The following is a 20,000-nucleotide window of genomic DNA, read 5'->3' as shown; positions in this document are numbered from 1 at the left end:
AACCTCTAAGCTCCTCTCCTCCTTTCTCACGGCCTTCTGTCGTGTAGGCCTCACCCTCCTCAACCTCTCTGCTCCTCTCCTCCTTTCTCACGGCCTTCTGTCGTGTAGGCCTCACCCTCCTCAACCTCTCTGCTCCTCTCCTCCTTTCTCACGGCCTTCTGTCGTGTAGGCCTCACCCTCCTCAACCTCTCCGCTCCTCTCCTCCTTTCTCACGGCATGTAGGCCTCACCCTCCTCAACCTCTCTGCTTCTCTCCTCCTTTCTCACGGCCTTCTGTCGTGTAGCCCTCACCCTCCTCAACCTCTCCGCTCCTCTCCTCCTTTCTCACGGCATGTAGGCCTCACCCTCCTCAACCTCTAAGCTCCTCTCCTCCTTTCTCACGGCCTTCTGTCGTGTAGGCCTCACCCTCCTCAACCTCTCTGCTCCTCTCCTCCTTTCTCACGGCCTTCTGTCGTGTAGGCCTCACCCTCCTCAACCTCTCTGCTCCTCTCCTCCTTTCTCACGGCCTTCTGTCGTGTAGGCCTCACCCTCCTCAACATCTCCGCTCCTCTCCTCCTTTCTCACGGCATGTAGGCCTCACCCTCCTCAACCTCTAAGCTCCTCTCCTCCTTTCTCACGGCCTTCTGTCGTGTAGGCCTCACCCTCCTCAACCTCTCCGCTCCTCTCCTCCTTTCTCACGGCATGTAGGCCTTACCCTCCTCAACATCTCCGCTCCTCTCCTCCTTTCTCACGGCCTTCTGTCGTGTAGGCCTCACCCTCCTCAACCTCTCCGCTCCTCTCCTCCTTTCTAACAGCATGTAGGCCTCACCCTCCTCAACCTCTCCGCTCCTCTCCTCCTTTCTCACGGCCTTCTGTCGTGTAGGCCTCACCCTCCTCAACCTCTCCGCTCCTCTCCTCCTTTCTCACGGCATGTAGGCCTCACCCTCCTCAACCTCTCTGCTCTTCTCCTCCTTTCTCACGGCCTTCTGTCGTGTAGGCCTCACCCTCCTCAACCTCTCCGCTCCTCTCCTCCTTTCTCACGGCCTTCTGTCGTGTAGGCCTCACCCTCCTCAACCTCTCTGCTCCTCTCCTCCTTTCTCACGGCCTTCTGTCGTGTAGGCCTCACCCTCCTCAACCTCTCCGCTCCTCTCCTCCTTTCTCACGGCCTTCTGTCGTGTAGGCCTCACCCTCCTCAACCTCTCCGCTCCTCTCCTCCTTTCTCACGGCATGTAGGCCTCACCCTCCTCAACCTCTCTGCTTCTCTCCTCCTTTCTCACGGCCTTCTGTCGTGTAGCCCTCACCCTCCTCAACCTCTCCGCTCCTCTCCTCCTTTCTCACGGCATGTAGGCCTCACCCTCCTCAACCTCTAAGCTCCTCTCCTCCTTTCTCACGGCCTTCTGTCGTGTAGGCCTCACCCTCCTCAACCTCTCTGCTCCTCTCCTCCTTTCTCACGGCCTTCTGTCGTGTAGGCCTCACCCTCCTCAACCTCTCTGCTCCTCTCCTCCTTTCTCACGGCCTTCTGTCGTGTAGGCCTCACCCTCCTCAACCTCTCCGCTCCTCTCCTCCTTTCTCACGGCATGTAGGCCTCACCCTCCTCAACCTCTCTGCTTCTCTCCTCCTTTCTCACGGCCTTCTGTCGTGTAGCCCTCACCCTCCTCAACCTCTCCGCTCCTCTCCTCCTTTCTCACGGCATGTAGGCCTCACCCTCCTCAACCTCTAAGCTCCTCTCCTCCTTTCTCACGGCCTTCTGTCGTGTAGGCCTCACCCTCCTCAACCTCTCTGCTCCTCTCCTCCTTTCTCACGGCCTTCTGTCGTGTAGGCCTCACCCTCCTCAACCTCTCTGCTCCTCTCCTCCTTTCTCACGGCCTTCTGTCGTGTAGGCCTCACCCTCCTCAACATCTCCGCTCCTCTCCTCCTTTCTCACGGCATGTAGGCCTCACCCTCCTCAACCTCTAAGCTCCTCTCCTCCTTTCTCACGGCCTTCTGTCGTGTAGGCCTCACCCTCCTCAACCTCTCCGCTCCTCTCCTCCTTTCTCACGGCATGTAGGCCTTACCCTCCTCAACATCTCCGCTCCTCTCCTCCTTTCTCACGGCCTTCTGTCGTGTAGGCCTCACCCTCCTCAACCTCTCCGCTCCTCTCCTCCTTTCTAACAGCATGTAGGCCTCACCCTCCTCAACCTCTCCGCTCCTCTCCTCCTTTCTCACGGCCTTCTGTCGTGTAGGCCTCACCCTCCTCAACCTCTCCGCTCCTCTCCTCCTTTCTCACGGCATGTAGGCCTCACCCTCCTCAACCTCTCTGCTCTTCTCCTCCTTTCTCACGGCCTTCTGTCGTGTAGGCCTCACCCTCCTCAACCTCTCCGCTCCTCTCCTCCTTTCTCACGGCCTTCTGTCGTGTAGGCCTCACCCTCCTCAACCTCTCTGCTCCTCTCCTCCTTTCTCACGGCCTTCTGTCGTGTAGGCCTCACCCTCCTCAACCTCTCCGCTCCTCTCCTCCTTTCTTCACGGCCGTGTGAAGAGGGTCTTTGCCAACAGCTGTGTCAGACATTGCTCCAGTCCTTCCTCTTGTGTGTTCTGAGATTGACGTGATGTTCTGTTTTTAGACTGGAGTATATTGTACCCATCTATCAAACTAATCATTTAGTTTAAAAACAAACGTGAATATACAATGTTGCTATGTATTTAGATTGAAGAACACCACATCATTCAGGGGTGAATCATAACTTCTACTCAAATACATGTTTCGCTTAGGGTCCCATTGATATCAATGCATGACTTAGGGAAACACTGAACGTTAGGATTCACCCCTTAGGATAAGTAAATAGGGGGGGGGGGGGGGGGGTCCCAATGCATGATTTATGTACATATCATAGTCTGATTCAGCCCATTGGCATCTCATGAGTTTGAAGGGACTGTGTATGTGGAGTCGGTGTGTGTGGACACTTATCTCCTAAGCCTTGTGTTATCTGCAGTAGAAAGGAGCGAGACAAACGGCTAGGAGAGAGGAGAGGAGGAGAGCGAGAGAAAGAAGATAAGAATATTCCCATGAGAATAAAGCCCTTTGAATTTAATTGAAAGAGATGTATACAGCCATAATATGGCCACAAGAGACAGCTCTATTTTTATTTATTTAACTAGGCAAGTCAGTTAAGAACAAATTCTTATTTACAATGACAGCCTAGGAACGGTGGGTTAACTTCCTTGTTCAAGGGCAGAATGACAGATTTTTACCTTGTCAGCTCGGGGATTCAATCTAGCAACCTTTCGGTTAGTGGCCCAACGCTCTAACCACTAGGCTACCTGCCACCCCGGTATTCCTTTGGAACATATAATAATGTTTACTGTTCATTTTTTATTGTTTATTTCACTTCTGTTCATTATCTATCTAACTTGCTTCGGCAATGTAAACATACGTTTCCCATGCCAATGAAACCCTTTGAATTGAACATGAAGAGAGAGAGAGAGAGAGAGAGAGAGAGAGAGAGAGAGAGAGAGAGAGAGAGAGAGAGAGAGAGAGAGAGAGAGAGAGAGTCCCTACATGCTTCACCACCTCTGCTATCACCTCTGCTATCTCTGACCATTTAGGTTAATCACAGATCAGCTGATCTCCACTGAAGGAGATGTTAGGTTGTATCACCACCCAATCTAGCCTCGTCAAAGTCTGACCTCACAACACTAACACTAGACCAAACTAAGATGACTCAATTGACAATAAAGGCATTCTAATAATCAATCAATCATTCACTAACTACAATAATAAACAAATTAGGGACCGTTTCAATTCCTAACCAGTCTCTTTTGAATTGAGAGCCAAAAGCTGACCATATATCTATAAACACTGACTAATTTCATTACAGTGAAGCCACAAGAGATTGAGAGAATGACCAAGCGCACCTGGAAAAGCCCAACGACAGAAAGAAGAACATGACTCTTTCAGCTGCTTGTAGTGTCTCTCACACGCATGCGCAAGCACGTACGCGCTTTCACACATGCACACACGCAAGCACGCACGCGCTTTCACACATGCACACACAGCCAATGACTAGTGAAGATGGCACCGGAGAGGATGGCTGCTGTTGTACTGGCTCTTAACCAACCGTGCAATTTTGTTTGTTTTTTCACCTTTTTTGTAACTTATTTTGTACATAATATTGCTGCTGACGTCTATTATGATCGAAAAGAGCTCCTGGACATGAGAACAGCGATTACTCACCTCGAATTGGATGAAGAATTTTTCTTTAATGAGTCGGATGGGAAGGATGTACTCCAAACACGCGTACAGGCCCTCCTCCCCGTCAATCGCTGGAGAAAGAAACTGCGATTTTGCAAACAGAGATCGGGGTGCCTTGTGAGGATCAGGCGGCGAGATGCTAATCTGTCTTTGTCATTTTCCATCCGTACTGTTAGCTAACGTTCAATTGCTGGAAAATAAATGGGACGAACGGAAAGCACGTAAATCCTACCAACGGGACATACATTTTTTAAATATCTTATGTTTTACTGAGTCGTGGCTGAAAGACGACATTAAGAACTTACAGCTGGCGGGTTAAACACTCTATCGGTAGGACAGAACAGCAACCTATGGTAAGATACGGGGTGGGGGCCTATGCATATTTGTTAAACAACAGCTGGTGCACGATATCTAAGGAAGTCTCAAGGTTTTGATCGCCTGAGGTAGAGTATCTCATGATAAGCTGTAGGCCACACTATCTAGTTTTCATCTGTATTTTTCGTAGCTGTCTACATACCACCACAGACCGATGATGTCACTAAAACCGCACTCAATGAGCTGTATTCTTCCATAAGCAAACAGGAAAACACTCATCCAAATGTGGCGCTGCTCCTGGTTGCCGGGGACTTTAATGCAGGGAATCTTAAATCAGTTTTACCTAAATGTGCAACCAGAGGGGAAAGAAACTCTAGACCACCTTTACGCCACACACAGAGACGGTTACAAAGCTCTCCCTCACCCTCCATTTGGCAAATCTGACCATAATTATATCTTCCTGATTCCTGTTTACATGCAAAAATTAAAGGAAGAAGCACCAGTAACTTGGTCTAGAAAAAAAAGTGGTCAGATGTAGCAAATGCTAAACTACAAGCCTGTTTTGCTAGCACAGACTGGAATATGTTCCGAGATTCTTCCGATGGCATTGAAGAGTACACCACACCAGTCACTGGCTTCAACACCATCAACACCATAGTGCCCTCAAAGCTCATCACTAAGCTAAGGATCCTGGGACTAAACACCTCCCTCTGCAACTGGAACCTGGACTTCCTGACAGAACGCCCCCAGGTGGTAAGGGTAGGTAACAACACATCCGCCACGCTGATATTCAACACAGGGGCCCCTCAGGGGTGCGTGCTCAGTCCCCTTCTGTACTCCCTGTTCCCTCATGACTACATGGCCGTGCATGACTCCAACACCATCATTAAGTTTGCAGATGACACAACAGTGGTAGGCCTGATGACCGACAATGATGAGACAGCCGATAGGGAGGTCAGAGACATGACCATGTTGTGCAAGGACAACAACCTTACCCTGTGGACTACAGGTAAAGGAGCACCGAGCATGCCCCCATTCTCATCGACGGGGCAGTAGTGGAGCAGGTTGAGTACTTCAAGTTCCTTGGTGTCCAACATCACCAACAAACTAACATGGTCCAAGCACACCAAGACAGTCGTGAAGAGGGCACGATAAAACCTATTCTCCCTCAGGGGACTGAAAACATTTGGCATGGGTCCTCAGATCCTCAAAAGGTTTTACAGCTGCATCTGACGGGTTGCATCACTGCCTGGTATGGCAACTGCTCGGCCTCCGACTGCAAGGCACTACAGAGGGTAGTGCGTACGGCCCATTACATCACCGGAGCCAAGCTTCCTGCCATTCAGGACCTCTATACCAGGCAGTGTCAGAGGAAGGTCCTAAAAATTGTCAAAGACTCCAGCCACCCTAGTCATAGACTGTTCTGTCTGCTACCGCACGGCAAGCGGTACCGGAGCACCAAATCTAGGTCCAAGAGGCTTCTAAACAGCTTCTACCTCCAAGCCATAAAACTCCTGAACATCAAATCAAATGGCTACCCAGACTACTTGCCTTGCCCCCCCCCCCCTCCCCTTCTATGCTGCTGATACTCTCTGTTATTATCTATGCATAGTCACTTTAATAACTCTACCTACATGTACATATTACCTCAATTACCTCGACACCGGTGCCCCCCGCACATTGACTCTGTACCGGTGCCCCCTGTATATAGCCCCGCTATTGTTATTTACTGCTGCTCTTTAATTATTTGTTATTGTTATCTAATACTTTTTTTAGGTATTTGCTTAAAACTGCATTGTTGGTTAAGGGCTTGTAAGTAAGCATTTCACTGTTGTATTCGGCGCATGTGACAAATACAATTTGATTTGATTTGATTTTGTATTGAAGCAATGAAAGCAATCAAGCATCCCAGAAAAGTGCTAAAAACAACAAGTTTCATGAAGTCAATAACTTACTTGTAACAGATGACATTTATATTCTGACTATCTCTGAAACTCACTTATATAATACATTTGATGATACACTGGTAGCAAATACATGATTATAACATCTACAGAAAATACAGAAATACCAACGGAGGAGGTGTTGCGGTTTATATTTAGAACCACATTCCTGTAAAGCTTAGAGAGGATCTCATGTTAAATACTGTTGAAGTAATATGGTTACAGGTTCCTCTGCCTCACCTAAAGCCCATTATGGTGGCTTCTATAGACCAGAAAGTGTTAACAGCCATTATCTGGATAATATGCATGAAATGCTTGATAATGTATGTGATATCAACAGAGAGGTATATTTTCTGGCAGATTTCAATATTGACTGGCTTTCATGAAGCTGCCCACTCAAGAAAAGCTTCAAACTGCAACCAGTGTCGGCAACCTGGTTCAGATTATCAGTTAACCTAGCAGGGTAGTAACAAACAGCACAGGAATTAAATGATCTACAGTTGAAGTCGGAAGTTTACCTACACCTTAGCGAACTACATTTAAACTTTTCACAATTCCTGGCATTTAATCCTGGTAAAAAAAATCCCTGTTTTAGGTCAGTTAGGATCACCACTTTATTTTAAGAATGTGAAATGTCAGAATAATAGTAGAGAGAATGACTTATTTCAGCTTTTATTTCTTTCATCACATTCCCAGTGGGTCAGAAGTTTACATATAATCAATTAGTATTTGGTAGCATTGTTTTTAAATTGATTAACTTAGGTCAAACATTTTGAGTAGCCTTCCACAAGCTTCCCACAATAAGTTGGGTGAATTTTGGCCCATTCTTCCTGACAGAGCTGGTGTAACTGAGTCAGGTTTGTAGGCCTCCATGCTCGCATACACTTCAGTTCTGCCCACAAATTTTCTATAGGATTGAGGTCAGGGCTTTGTGATGGCCACTCCAATACCTTGACTTTGTTGTCCTTAAGCCATTTTGCAAGAACTTTGGAAGTGTGCTTTGGGTCATTGTCCATTTGAAAGACCCATTTGCGATCAAGCTTTAACTTCCTGTCTTGAGATGTTGCTTCAAAATATCTACATAATTTTCCTACCTCATGATGCCATCCATTTTGTGAAGTGCACCAGTCCCTCCTGCAGCAAAGCACCCCCACAACATGTTGTTGCAACCCCCTGTGCTTCACGGTTGGGATGGTGTTCTTCGGCTTGCAAGATCCCCCTTTTTCCTCCAAACATAACGATGGTCATTATGGCCAAACAGTTCTATTTTTGTTTCATCAGACCAGAGGACATTTCTCCAAAAAGTACAATATTTGTCCCCGTGTGCAGTTGCAAACCGTAGTCTGACTTTTTATAGTGGTTTTGGAGCAGTGGCTTCTTCCTTGCTGAACGGCCTTTCAGGTTATTTCGATATAGGACTTGTTTTACTGTGGATATAGATACTTTTGCACCTGTTTCCTCCAGTATCTTCACAAGGTCCTTTGCTGTTGTTCTGGGACTGATTTGCACTTTTTGCACCAAAGTACATTAATCTCTAGAAAATTCCTGAGGTCTTGGCTTATTTATTTTGATTTTCCCATGATGTCAAGGCCTTGAAAAAATATCCACAGGTACACCTGTGATACAGTGAACGATAAGTTAAATAATCTGTCTGTAAACAATTGTTGGAAAAATTACTTGTGGCATGCGCAAAGTAGATGTCCTAACTGAATTGCCAAAACTATAGTTTCTTAACAAGAAATATGTGGAGTGGTTGAAAAATGAGTTAATGACTCCAACCTAGGTGTATGTAAACTAGTTTTAATGACTCCAACCTAGGTGTATGTAAACTAGTTTTAATGGCTCCAACCTGTGTATGTAAACTAGTTTTAATGACTCCAACCTAGGTGTATGTAAACTAGTTTTAATGACTCCAACCTAAGTGTATGTAAACTAGTTTTAATGACTCCAACCTAGGTGTATGTAAACTAGTTTTAATGACTCCAACCTAGGTGTATGTAAACGAGTTAATGACTCCAACCTAGGTGTATGTAAACGAGTTAATGACTCCAACCTAGGTGTATGTAAACGAGTTAATGACTCCAACCTAGGTGTATGTAAACGAGTTAATGACTCCAACCTAGGTGTATGTAAACGAGTTAATGACTCCAACCTAGGTGTATGTAAACTAGTTTTAATGACTCCAACCTAAGTGTATGTAAACTAGTTTTAATGACTCCAACCTAAGTGTATGTAAACTAGTTTTAATGACTCCAACCTAGGTGTATGTAAACTAGTTTTAATGACTCCAACCTAGGTGTATGTAAACTAGTTTTAATGACTCCAACCTAAGTGTATGTAAACTAGTTTTAATGACTACAACCTAAGTGTATGTAAACTAGTTTTAATGATTCCAACCTAAGTGTATGTAAACTAGTTTTAATGACGCCAACCTAAGTGTATGTAAACTAGTTTTAATGACTCCAACCTAAGTGTATGTAAACTAGTTTTAATGACTCCAACCTAAGTGTATGTAAACTAGTTTTAATGACTCCAACCTAGGTGTATGTAAACTAGTTTTAATGACTCCAACCTAAGTGTATGTAAACTAGTTTTAATGACTCCAACCTAAGTGTATGTAAACTAGTTTTAATAACTCCAACCTAGGTGTATGTAAACTAGTTTTAATGACTCCAACCTAAGTGTATGTAAACTAGTTTTAATGACTCCAACCTAAGTGTATGTAAACTAGTTTTAATGACTCCAACCTAAGTGTATGTAAACTAGTTTTAATGACTCCAACCTAGGTGTATGTAAACTAGTTTTAATGACTCCAACCTAAGTGTATGTAAACTAGTTTTAATGACTCCAACCTAAGTGTATGTAAACTAGTTTTAATGACTCCAACCTAAGTGTATGTAAACTAGTTTTAATGACTCCAACCTAAGTGTATGTAAACGAGTTTTAATGACTCCAACCTAAGTGTATGTAAACTAGTTTTAATGACTCCAACCTAGGTGTATGTAAACTAGTTTTAATGACCCCAACCTAGGTGTATGTAAACTAGTTTTAATGACTCCAACCTAGGTGTATGTAAACTAGTTTTAATGACTCCAACCTAAGTGTATGTAAACTAGTTTTAATGACTCCAACCTAGGTGTATGTAAACTAGTTTTAATGACTCCAACCTAGGTGTATGTAAACTAGTTTTAATGACTCCAACCTAAGTGTATGTAAACTAGTTTTAATGACTCCAACCTAGGTGTATGTAAATTAGTTTTAATGACTCCAACCTAGGTGTATGTAAACTAGTTTTAATGACTCCAACCTAAGTGTATGTAAACTAGTTTTAATGACTCCAACCTAGGTGTATGTAAACTAGTTTTAATGACTCCAACCTAGGTGTATGTAAACTAGTTTTAATGACTCCAACCTAAGTGTATGTAAACTAGTTTTAATGACTCCAACCTAGGTGTATGTAAACTAGTTTTAATGACTCCAACCTAGGTGTATGTAAACTAGTTTTAATGACTCCAACTTAAGTGTATGTAAACTAGTTTTAATGACTCCAACCTAGGTGTATGTAAACTAGTTTTAATGACTCCAACCTAGGTGTATGTAAACTAGTTTTAATGACTCCAACCTAAGTGTATGTAAACTAGTTTTAATGACTCCAACCTAGGTGTATGTAAACTAGTTTTAATGACTCCAACCTAGGTGTATGTAAACGAGTTAATGACTCCAACCTAGGTGTATGTAAACGAGTTAATGACTCCAACCTAGGTGTATGTAAACGAGTTAATGACTCCAACCTAGGTGTATGTAAACGAGTTAATGACTCCAACCTAGGTGTATGTAAACTAGTTTTAATGACTCCAACCTAGGTGTATGTAAACTAGTTTTAATGACTCCAACCTAAGTGTATGTAAACTAGTTTTAATGACTCCAACCTAGGTGTATGTAAACTAGTTTTAATGACTCCAACCTAGGTGTATGTAAACTAGTTTTAATGACTCCAACCTAAGTGTATGTAAACTAGTTTTAATGACTACAACCTAAGTGTATGTAAACTAGTTTTAATGATTCCAACCTAAGTGTATGTAAACTAGTTTTAATGACGCCAACCTAAGTGTATGTAAACTAGTTTTAATGACTCCAACCTAAGTGTATGTAAACTAGTTTTAATGACTCCAACCTAAGTGTATGTAAACTAGTTTTAATGACTCCAACCTAGGTGTATGTAAACTAGTTTTAATGACTCCAACCTAAGTGTATGTAAACTAGTTTTAATGACTCCAACCTAAGTGTATGTAAACTAGTTTTAATGACTCCAACCTAGGTGTATGTAAACTAGTTTTAATGACTCCAACCTAAGTGTATGTAAACTAGTTTTAATGACTCCAACCTAAGTGTATGTAAACTAGTTTTAATAACTCCAACCTAGGTGTATGTAAACTAGTTTTAATGACTCCAACCTAAGTGTATGTAAACTAGTTTTAATGACTCCAACCTAAGTGTATGTAAACTAGTTTTAATGACTCCAACCTAAGTGTATGTAAACTAGTTTTAATGACTCCAACCTAAGTGTATGTAAACTAGTTTTAATGACTCCAACCTAGGTGTATGTAAACTAGTTTTAATGACTCCAACCTAAGTGTATGTAAACTAGTTTTAATGACTCCAACCTAGGTGTATGTAAACTAGTTTTAATGAGTCCAACCTAGGTGTATGTAAACTAGTTTTAATGACTCCAACCTAAGTGTATGTAAACTAGTTTTAATGACTCCAACCTAGGTGTATGTAAACTAGTTTTAATGACTCCAACCTAAGTGTATGTAAACTAGTTTTAATGACTCCAACCTAGGTGTATGTAAACTAGTTTTAATGACTCCAACCTAGGTGTATGTAAACTAGTTTTAATGACTCCAACCTAGGTGTATGTAAACTAGTTTTAATGACTCCAACCTAGGTGTATGTAAACTAGTTTTAATGACTCCAACCTAAGTGTATGTAAACTAGTTTTAATGACTCCAACCTAGGTGTATGTAAACTAGTTTTATTGACTCCAACCTAGGTGTATGTAAACGAGTTAATGACTCCAACCTAGGTGTATGTAAACTAGTTTTAATTACTCCAACCTAGGTGTATGTAAACTAGTTTTAATGACTCCAACCTAGGTGCATGTAAACTAGTTTTAATGACTCCAACCTAAGTGTATGTAAACTAGTTTTAATGACTCCAACCTAGGTGTATGTAAACTAGTTTTAATGACTCCAACCTAGGTGTATGTAAACTAGTTTTAATGACTCCAACCTAGGTGTATGTAAACGAGTTAATGACTCCAACCTAGGTGTATGTAAACTAGTTTTAATGACTCCAACCTAAGTGTATGTAAACTAGTTTTAATGACTCCAACCTAGGTGTATGTAAACTAGTTTTAATGACTCCAACCTAAGTGTATGTAAACTAGTTTTAATGACTCCAACCTAAGTGTATGTAAACTAGTTTTAATGACTCCAACCTAAGTGTATGTAAACTAGTTTTAATGACTCCAACCTAAGTGTATGTAAACTAGTTTTAATGACTCCAACCTAAGTGTATGTAAACTAGTTTTAATGACTCCAACCTAGGTGTATGTAAACTAGTTTTAATGACTCCAACCTAGGTGTATGTAAACTAGTTTTAATGACTCCAACCTAGGTGTATGTAAACTAGTTTTAATGACTACAACCTAGGTGTATGTAAACTAGTTTTAATGACTCCAACCTAGGTGTATGTAAACTAGTTTTAATGACTCCAACCTAAGTGTATGTAAACTAGTTTTAATGACTCCAACCTAGGTGTTTGTAAACTAGTTTTAATGACTCCAACCTAGGTGTATGTAAACTAGTTTTAATGACTCCAACCTAGGTGTATGTAAACTAGTTTTAATGACTACAACCTAGGTGTATGTAAACTAGTTTTAATGACTCCAACCTAGGTGTATGTAAACTAGTTTTAATGACTCCAACCTAAGTGTATGTAAACTAGTTTTAATGACTCCAACCTAGGTGTATGTAAACTAGTTTTAATGACTCCAACCTAGGTGTATGTAAACTAGTTTTAATGACTCCAACCTAGGTGTATGTAAACTAGTTTTAATGACTCCAACCTAGGTGTATGTAAACTAGTTTTAATGACTCCAACCTAAGTGTATGTAAACTAGTTTTAATGACTCCAACCTAAGTGTATGTAAACTAGTTTTAATGACTCCAACCTAAGTGTATGTAAACTAGTTTTAATGACTCCAACCTAAGTGTATGTAAACTAGTTTTAATAACTCCAACCTAAGTGTGTGTAAACTAGTTTTAATGACTCGAACCTAAGTGTATGTAAACTAGTTTTAATGACTCCAACCTAAGTGTATGTAAACTAGTTTTAATGACTCCAACCTAAGTGTATGTAAACTAGTTTTAATGACTCCAACCTAAGTGTATGTAAACTAGTTTTAATGACTCCAACCTAAGTGTATGTAAACTAGTTTTAATGACTCCAACCTAAGTGTATGTAAACTAGTTTTAATAACTCCAACCTAAGTGTGTGTAAACTAGTTTTAATGACTCGAACCTAAGTGTATGTAAACTAGTTTTAATGACTCCAACCGAAGTGTATGTAAACTAGTTTTAATGACTCCAACCTAAGTGTATGTAAACTAGTTTTAATGACTCCAACCTAAGTGTATGTAAACTAGTTTTAATGACTCCAACCTAAGTGTATATAAACTAGTTTTAATGACTCCAACCTAAGTGTGTGTAAACTAGTTTTAATGACTCCAACCTAAGTGTATGTAAACTAGTTTTAATGACCCCAACCTAAGTGTATGTAAACTTCCGACTTTAACTGTATATGTATTTATTTATTTATTTTATTTTTATTTAACCAGGTAGGCTAGTTGAGAACACCTTTATTTAACCAGGTAGGCTAGTTGAGAACACCTTTATTTAACCAGGTAGGCTAGTTGAGAACACCTTTATTTAACCAGGTAGGCTAGTTGAGAACACCTTTATTTAACCAGGTAGGCTAGTTGAGAACAAGTTCTCGTTTGCAACTGCGACCTGGCCAAGATAAAGCAAAGCAGTGTGACAGAAACAACAACACAGAGTTACACATGGAATAAACAAGCGTACAGTCAATAACACAATAGAAAAAAAGAAAGTCTATATACAGTGTGTGCAAACGGCGTGAGGAGGTAGGAAATAAATAGGCCATAGTAGCGAAGTAGTTACAATTTAGCAGATTAACACGGGAGTGATAGATGAGCAGATGATGATGTGCAAGTAGAAATACTGGAGTGCAAAAGAGCAGAAAAGTAAATAAAAACAATATGGGGATGAGGTAGGTAGATTGGGTGGGCTATTTACAGATGGGCTATGTATAGCTGCGGCGATCGGTTGACTGCTCAGATAGCTGATGTTTAAAGTTAGTGAGGGAAATATGTATTGTATTATATATTGATCATTTACTAAAGCTGCAGAAACTTGCTTCAAAGCAGTATCCACATCCATCAGATGTAGTGATCCCAATATAATAGCCATATCTAGGAAGGTCATTCAATTTTGTAGTGATTCTTATGCTGATGATGTAAATAATATTTGCTGGTCTGGGTAATTTTTTAAAACTAGGCAAGTCAGTTAAGAACAAATTCTTATTTTCAATGACAGCCTAGTGCCTGTTCAGGAGCAGAAAGACAGATTTGTACCTTATCGGTTCGGGGGTTTGAACTGGCAACCTTCCGGTTGTGCTCTAACCACTAGGCTACCCTGCCGCCCCGTAATGAGGAGCAACCAGATGCTGCACTTGACACATGTATGAAATTGTTTATTTAAGTTAGTAATAAGCATGCACCCAATATGAAAATGACTGTAAAAATATGGTTAAATCCCCTTGGATTGATGAGGAATTGAAAAATGGAGGAGGATGAGGCAAGGAGTATGGCAAATAAGTCTGGGAGCACAACCGATTGGCAAACGTACTGCAAAGTGAAAAGTCATGCGACTAAACTGAATTAAAAAGAAACTGTACAATGAAACAAAGATAAATGATATAAAGAACGACAGTCAACATCTTTGGAGCAGCTTAACTGAAATGCTGGGCAAAAAGGTCAACTCAGCTCCATCATTCATTGAATCAGATGGCTCATTCATCACAAAACCCACTGATATTGCCAACTACTTTAAGGATTTTTCATTGGCAAGATTAGCGTATTTAGGCATGACATGCCTGCAACAAATGCTGACACTACACATTCAAGTATATCCGACACACAGCTCGGACACCCATGCATACCCCACAAGACATTTCACCAGAGGTCCCTTCACAGTCCCCAAGAACAGACTGTGGGAGGCACACAGTATTTCATAGAGACATGACTACGCAGAACTCTATTCCACATTAAGTAACTCATGCAAGCAGTAGAATCAGATTTCCACAGCCTTGGACTGTGGTGAGACAAACACAGGCACATGCATACACACACACACAATAACATACGCACTATACACACACATGTAGATGGATTTAGTGTTGTAGATATGTGTTAGTAAAGTAGTGACCTGAGGGCACACACTTAACGTGTTGTGAAATCTGTTGTGAATGTATTGTAATGTTTTTTAAATTGCATGACTGCCTTAACTTTGCTGGACCCCAGGAAGAATGAGCAGCCTTGGTCGCAGCTCATGGGGATTCATAATAAATACCAACACAAACCCATTTAGCCTCTCCAGATATGATCTGTACACAGTCTACAATGACCTTTTATGACGTCATCTTAAGGCGCAGGATATAAGGTTAACCCTATTCGCACATGACCTGACCTCTGTGAGTTGTAACATCAGCATAAGTCAATACTTGCTTCGTTTCTATAGTGATTGCATGATGACCCATAAATACGCAGAGACTACAAGCCAACTTGCAAGTGGATACAAGCGGCAATAACATGAGTACTGTGTTATATTAGGGCAGGTAACACGGTATAAAGAAAGTATCTCAAGGAAGATGTTTTTTCTTTAGAATAGACATGTTTCGGTCAGACTCTTGCATGATGAGTTAACTTGGGGCCAGTACACTTGGTTCCCAGAGCAACCATCACCGAGGCTTTAGCGCATGAGGTCAATTATCTCTCCGCTACAATGGTTCCTTGGAATGCTCAGATATCTCATAGGTCCAGGCTAGGGCATCAAGACCTCATTTTGCAATCAACCCGTTCTTAGAAAATACTAGAAGTAAATGTGCGGATGTATGAACGGAAAATCAGATAGAAATGTATTTATTTAAAATAAAGTGTAAACTATGACTATAATTGTGGCTATAACTGTGACTATAGTCTTTATATCTTAGTCATCATTAAATCCTCATAGCATTACTAGGCTATGCATGTATTAGAAATGTATGACAATTACACGTAGGCAGGCCTATAAATGAGACCGTGAATGAGGCGCTCTAGATGTGGCTAAAGTTATTTGATGAATTATTCAAAGCGGAGCGGGGTTTGACTCGCTCGCAAATCTCAGTGGGCCTACAGACAGTATTCAGTATTCTATCCTACAGACAGTATTCAATAAATACAAGTAAAACAAAACGAAATAAATTATAGTTGCAACTATGGGGATAAATCATGTGCGTTTTAACTTTCTAAATCATTATGAAAATGTGAATTATAATAGTAAAATGGCCATCTGTTACTGACTGGATGATGTTGAAATAAAGAACATCTTCACATGCGTAAAACTCTGATTATGGATGAAAGGTCAGTAAGCAATTTGACTGGTGGGCTCTTGTAATCAGCGTCCAGAATCTAAAGACAGCGCTCGATAAACCCGAGACAAATATTTAAATTCCCCCAAAAGAGGAAGGGTGATTCTGCCCATAACACGCACGCTGTGCCCTGTCCTAGAGAAAACTACAGTGAGCGTGAATATGTTGTCATGTTTCTTTTGAATTAGACACCAATACGTGGCCCACTCAAACAACAGGCTTACAATACCTAAATTTCTATAATACATCTGTACAAGATGAAATTGCATCATATAAGCATTTGGAATATACATAGCCGAGGGATAATAGTTGTTGTAGAACACACCAGCGAGCTCCGCTCTGCGCAGTAGAGCGGAGCACCTCTGGTAACCTACACTGACACAGCACTGGTCATGCACGATACTGTTTGAAACAATGTTGCCCTAAATTATAAATCCGAGGCTCGCAATACAGCGATAGAAAAATAACACAACTTCAAGGCTGTAGCCTCATCAGTTGATTGAAGGTTACATGCGCACACTCGAGCCGAGAGCCCTTAACTATGAGCAAGGTAGCACTTACCCCGTGTGTCGCTTCAACTGCCCAGCTGACAGCAAGTACACAAATCCTAAAAAAATAAATACATATTTATATATCAGACTGGCTTTAAAAATAAACAAAAGTTATACTAACTTTATAATGAAGTATTCGCGGGATAATATATTTGGCTACAGAACAGTTGTAAACTGACAAGCCACGTCAAACTATACCGCTACGACAACAGATCATTTTGAGCTCAAATAAACGCACCAGAATTTCATGTTGAATCCCGACTGGAAGAAAAAACTGGTCGTTTTCCTGGTAGCGGTCTCCCAGTCCGGTCTTCACTCCAAGCAGCTACAAGTGCCTGGACGAGCTCATTGATGAATCCAAAAAGCGTCTGTGCCACCGAAAGACGAGAAGAAAGACCAAAGAGAGAGGGAGAGAGATTTCAAATGAGAGAGAATCACGCACCAAAATGCTATTTTCGTTAGGACTAGTTGAAATCGTTAGGTTATTTCGTCGTTTTACGCTATAAAGAATAGGGAAAGTTAAAACTCACCAAGTTCACTTGTGAAAACGTTCGTCCCTGACGGAGTTGTTTCACGCACGCAACTACTTCGCAGTGCATGAAAGCAGAGGGGCGGGCCTTTAGCATTGTCACGCATAGCCTACCCTTACCCACTGGTTACCCACGTTAATTAGAAACCCCTATGGTACTATCACTACTCGAATAAATGATAAAAAGTCAACAAGATAGCACATTTATGTTTCATTCCTATTTAATGGGAGATTAAATACGCATGTCTTGTGACAGACTATGCAATTAAGACAGCGAACGATGAAAACATTGATACCTTGACGAGGTTGCTTTTATAAAGATGCGAAAGCTACATTACTGAACTGTAAAAGAGAAGAAAGTATTAATTGATAAATGATCACTCTTATGAGAAGGGAGTGTGATCTTTGTGGAATGTTCTACTTTGCATAATGCCGCGTTCTACTGCTAGTCTGAATTAGGGACTCTGGAATGTAGGGCCTGCTAATTGGTTGAACCTCACGTGGACTAGAACCAGTTAGCAAGTTGTACAAGTCTGAGTGTCCTAGTTCCGAATAACATATGAATGCGGCATAAACCGCTAAATTCCATATGACTTTTCCAAAAAAGCACAACATTTTTCCCCTAAATCAATATCGTAGGCATAATGGAATGCAACATGTTGGGACGACATTTGGAAATGTCAAACAAATGTATTATGTCAACACTTTAGGCTATTTGTAACCTGAGGCAACGAACAAAATTGCCCTACACAAGTGTGCCCCATTTGCCTCAGAAAATTGCACCAGTTTGTGTCTTCAAAACCACATTTGCCACTGAAAAATGTAAACCAAATTATAACAACTTATTAGCTATATATCTTAGCAAATATTTATTGGGATTTTATTTGTTTATAAATGTTGAGTTATGATGCACAAGACCTGTTGAAGCAAGTGTCAACAGCTGCGCATTGATCCGAAGTAGATCCGGCTGTACACGTTCACAAGCCTACAGAGGAGAAGTGATTCAGTGGTCGCAGCGAAGGGAACAGTCCCAGTACACTACGGCTTGGAGTTGACACAACAATCTACTGACTTCTAAAAACGACTGTGTTCTAATAAATAAAAAGTTAGCAAAAGAATATGACAATTATCTGACGTGCTATTTAGTAGAACTTGTCAATGTTTAGTTGAGGCAGATTATTTTCTAAAAATGAAAAAAAACGTAAAGAGTCTGCGAAATCTCGCCATGGAGTTGATGGTTGTTACCCTGTGTATCACGGTCCAGGAGTCGGAATCAGCGGTGAGTAACCAGCCTACAATTACTTTATACACTTGTCGATGTAGCCTATTTCTAAAGGACTATAAGCCGGTTAACACAGTTAAAACCGCGACTGGCTCCGTAACTCCCCCACGTCTTGTTGGCGAAAGTTTCTAAATTGAGTGGATACTTTATAGCAAGTCTTACTTTTCTACCCCTGGTCTAATAATATTACGTCTCATCTTCTAGCCTTCTGTTTTCAAAATATGTTTTAAAGTGTTATTGCATATAATAATAATAATTATATATTCCTGTGAGTTATTGTCGCGCTATTGCACAGTTACGAACAAGCTCCATTCTAGGGAGCATTTATCCGCGTCACCGTTCAGAGATAAGAGCGCGGGCCGGGGCACCGAAGCCCAGCTCCAGCTCGCGCCTATCACATTTTTTTTCTAGGTCTGTTCTGCACCGGGCGACTTGTAAAAACACCCTGCACCCTTTTCCTACTTTTTGTCTATTATGGAAGGAGAACATGTGTTATTGCAAACAATTTGTACTTTACCCTCCTTGTAGAATGGTTAAAGTTACAATGCCCGCATTATGTACCGTGTGTCTTTTTTAACTTATTTGTGGCATTTCAATGAAACTTTTGCCAGCACATTGCAAGTAGGCTACATGGAATGGGCGTTTTGCATTGCCTGGTAAAAAGTGAGAGTGGAAATAGGTGCTGTCACTGCATATTGGGGCGCTCTGAGCTTTGTTTATTTTTCTGGTAAAAAGAAAACACACACAATATATATATATATATATATATATATTGTTCCCGAGGGGAGAAGTATATATATCTCAGAGGGGAGAAGTATATAAGTATATATATATATATATATATATATACTTCTCCCCTCAGGAACAATTCAATCAACAATTTAATCAACTACAGGTTCTTGGTAAGATGCCTTAATGCATTTGAATGAGACAGGATACCCAGGAGGTGAAAATCGACATCTGGGCATAACCGTCCCCTGTTCTCCCACATTGAATCCAAGAGGAGATGCTGGACAAGTTGACATTTGTACTTGCATACATCTCTCTCTCTCTCTCTCTCTCTCTCTCTCTCCTCTCCCCCCCTCTCTCTCTCCCCCCCCCCCTCTCTCTCTCTCTCTCTCTCTCTCTCTCTCTCTCTCCCCTCTCCCCCCTCTCTCTCTCCCCTCTCCCCCCCTATCTCTCTCTCTCTCTCCCCCCCTCTCTCTCTCCCCTCTCCCCCCCTCTCTCTCCCCCCCCCCCCCTCTCTCTCTCTCTATCTATCTATTTATCTCTCTCTCACACATACACACACTCTCTCTCTCTCTCTCACACACACACACACACTATCTCTCTATCTGATTCTATCTCCCTCTCTTGCTATATATCTAGGGATGGAGGGAAGGGAAGGGGGAGGATGCTGGGGA

General features: G+C 41.5%; 2 protein-coding genes across 3 annotated transcripts in view; one reads left to right on the top strand and one right to left on the bottom strand.

Annotated features, from left to right (window-relative positions):
• Nucleotides 1-17,403, bottom strand: part of LOC110532911 (uncharacterized) — a 229,663-nt gene extending 212,260 nt beyond the window's left edge. The window contains exons 1-3 of the mRNA XM_036987303.2: nt 17,317-17,403; nt 17,025-17,154; nt 16,797-16,842 (exon numbers count right to left, since the gene is read on the bottom strand). Of these exons, the coding sequence (XP_036843198.2) occupies nt 16,797-16,842; nt 17,025-17,035 (57 nt within the window). The 5' untranslated portion in view covers nt 17,036-17,154; nt 17,317-17,403. The remainder of the gene's footprint in view (nt 1-16,796; nt 16,843-17,024; nt 17,155-17,316) is intronic.
• An 891-nt stretch (nt 17,404-18,294) lies between these two features.
• The window catches only part of LOC110531422 (uncharacterized), a 105,130-nt gene continuing 103,424 nt past the window's right edge, over nt 18,295-20,000 (top strand). Inside the window, exon 1 of one of the 2 annotated variants that reach the window (XM_036987301.2) lies at nt 18,295-18,594. In XM_036987301.2, coding sequence (XP_036843196.2) covers nt 18,505-18,594 — 90 coding nt within the window. In that variant the 5' untranslated portion in view covers nt 18,295-18,504. The remainder of the gene's footprint in view (nt 18,595-20,000) is intronic. The other variant, XM_090183507.1, reaches the window with a different exon arrangement.

Source organism: Oncorhynchus mykiss, chromosome 9 (genome assembly GCF_057628025.1).
Source record: "Oncorhynchus mykiss isolate SJ-2025 chromosome 9, ASM5762802v1, whole genome shotgun sequence".
NCBI classification, from domain to species: domain Eukaryota; kingdom Metazoa; phylum Chordata; class Actinopteri; order Salmoniformes; family Salmonidae; genus Oncorhynchus; species Oncorhynchus mykiss.
This window is presented reverse-complemented; position numbering and strand designations above follow the sequence as displayed.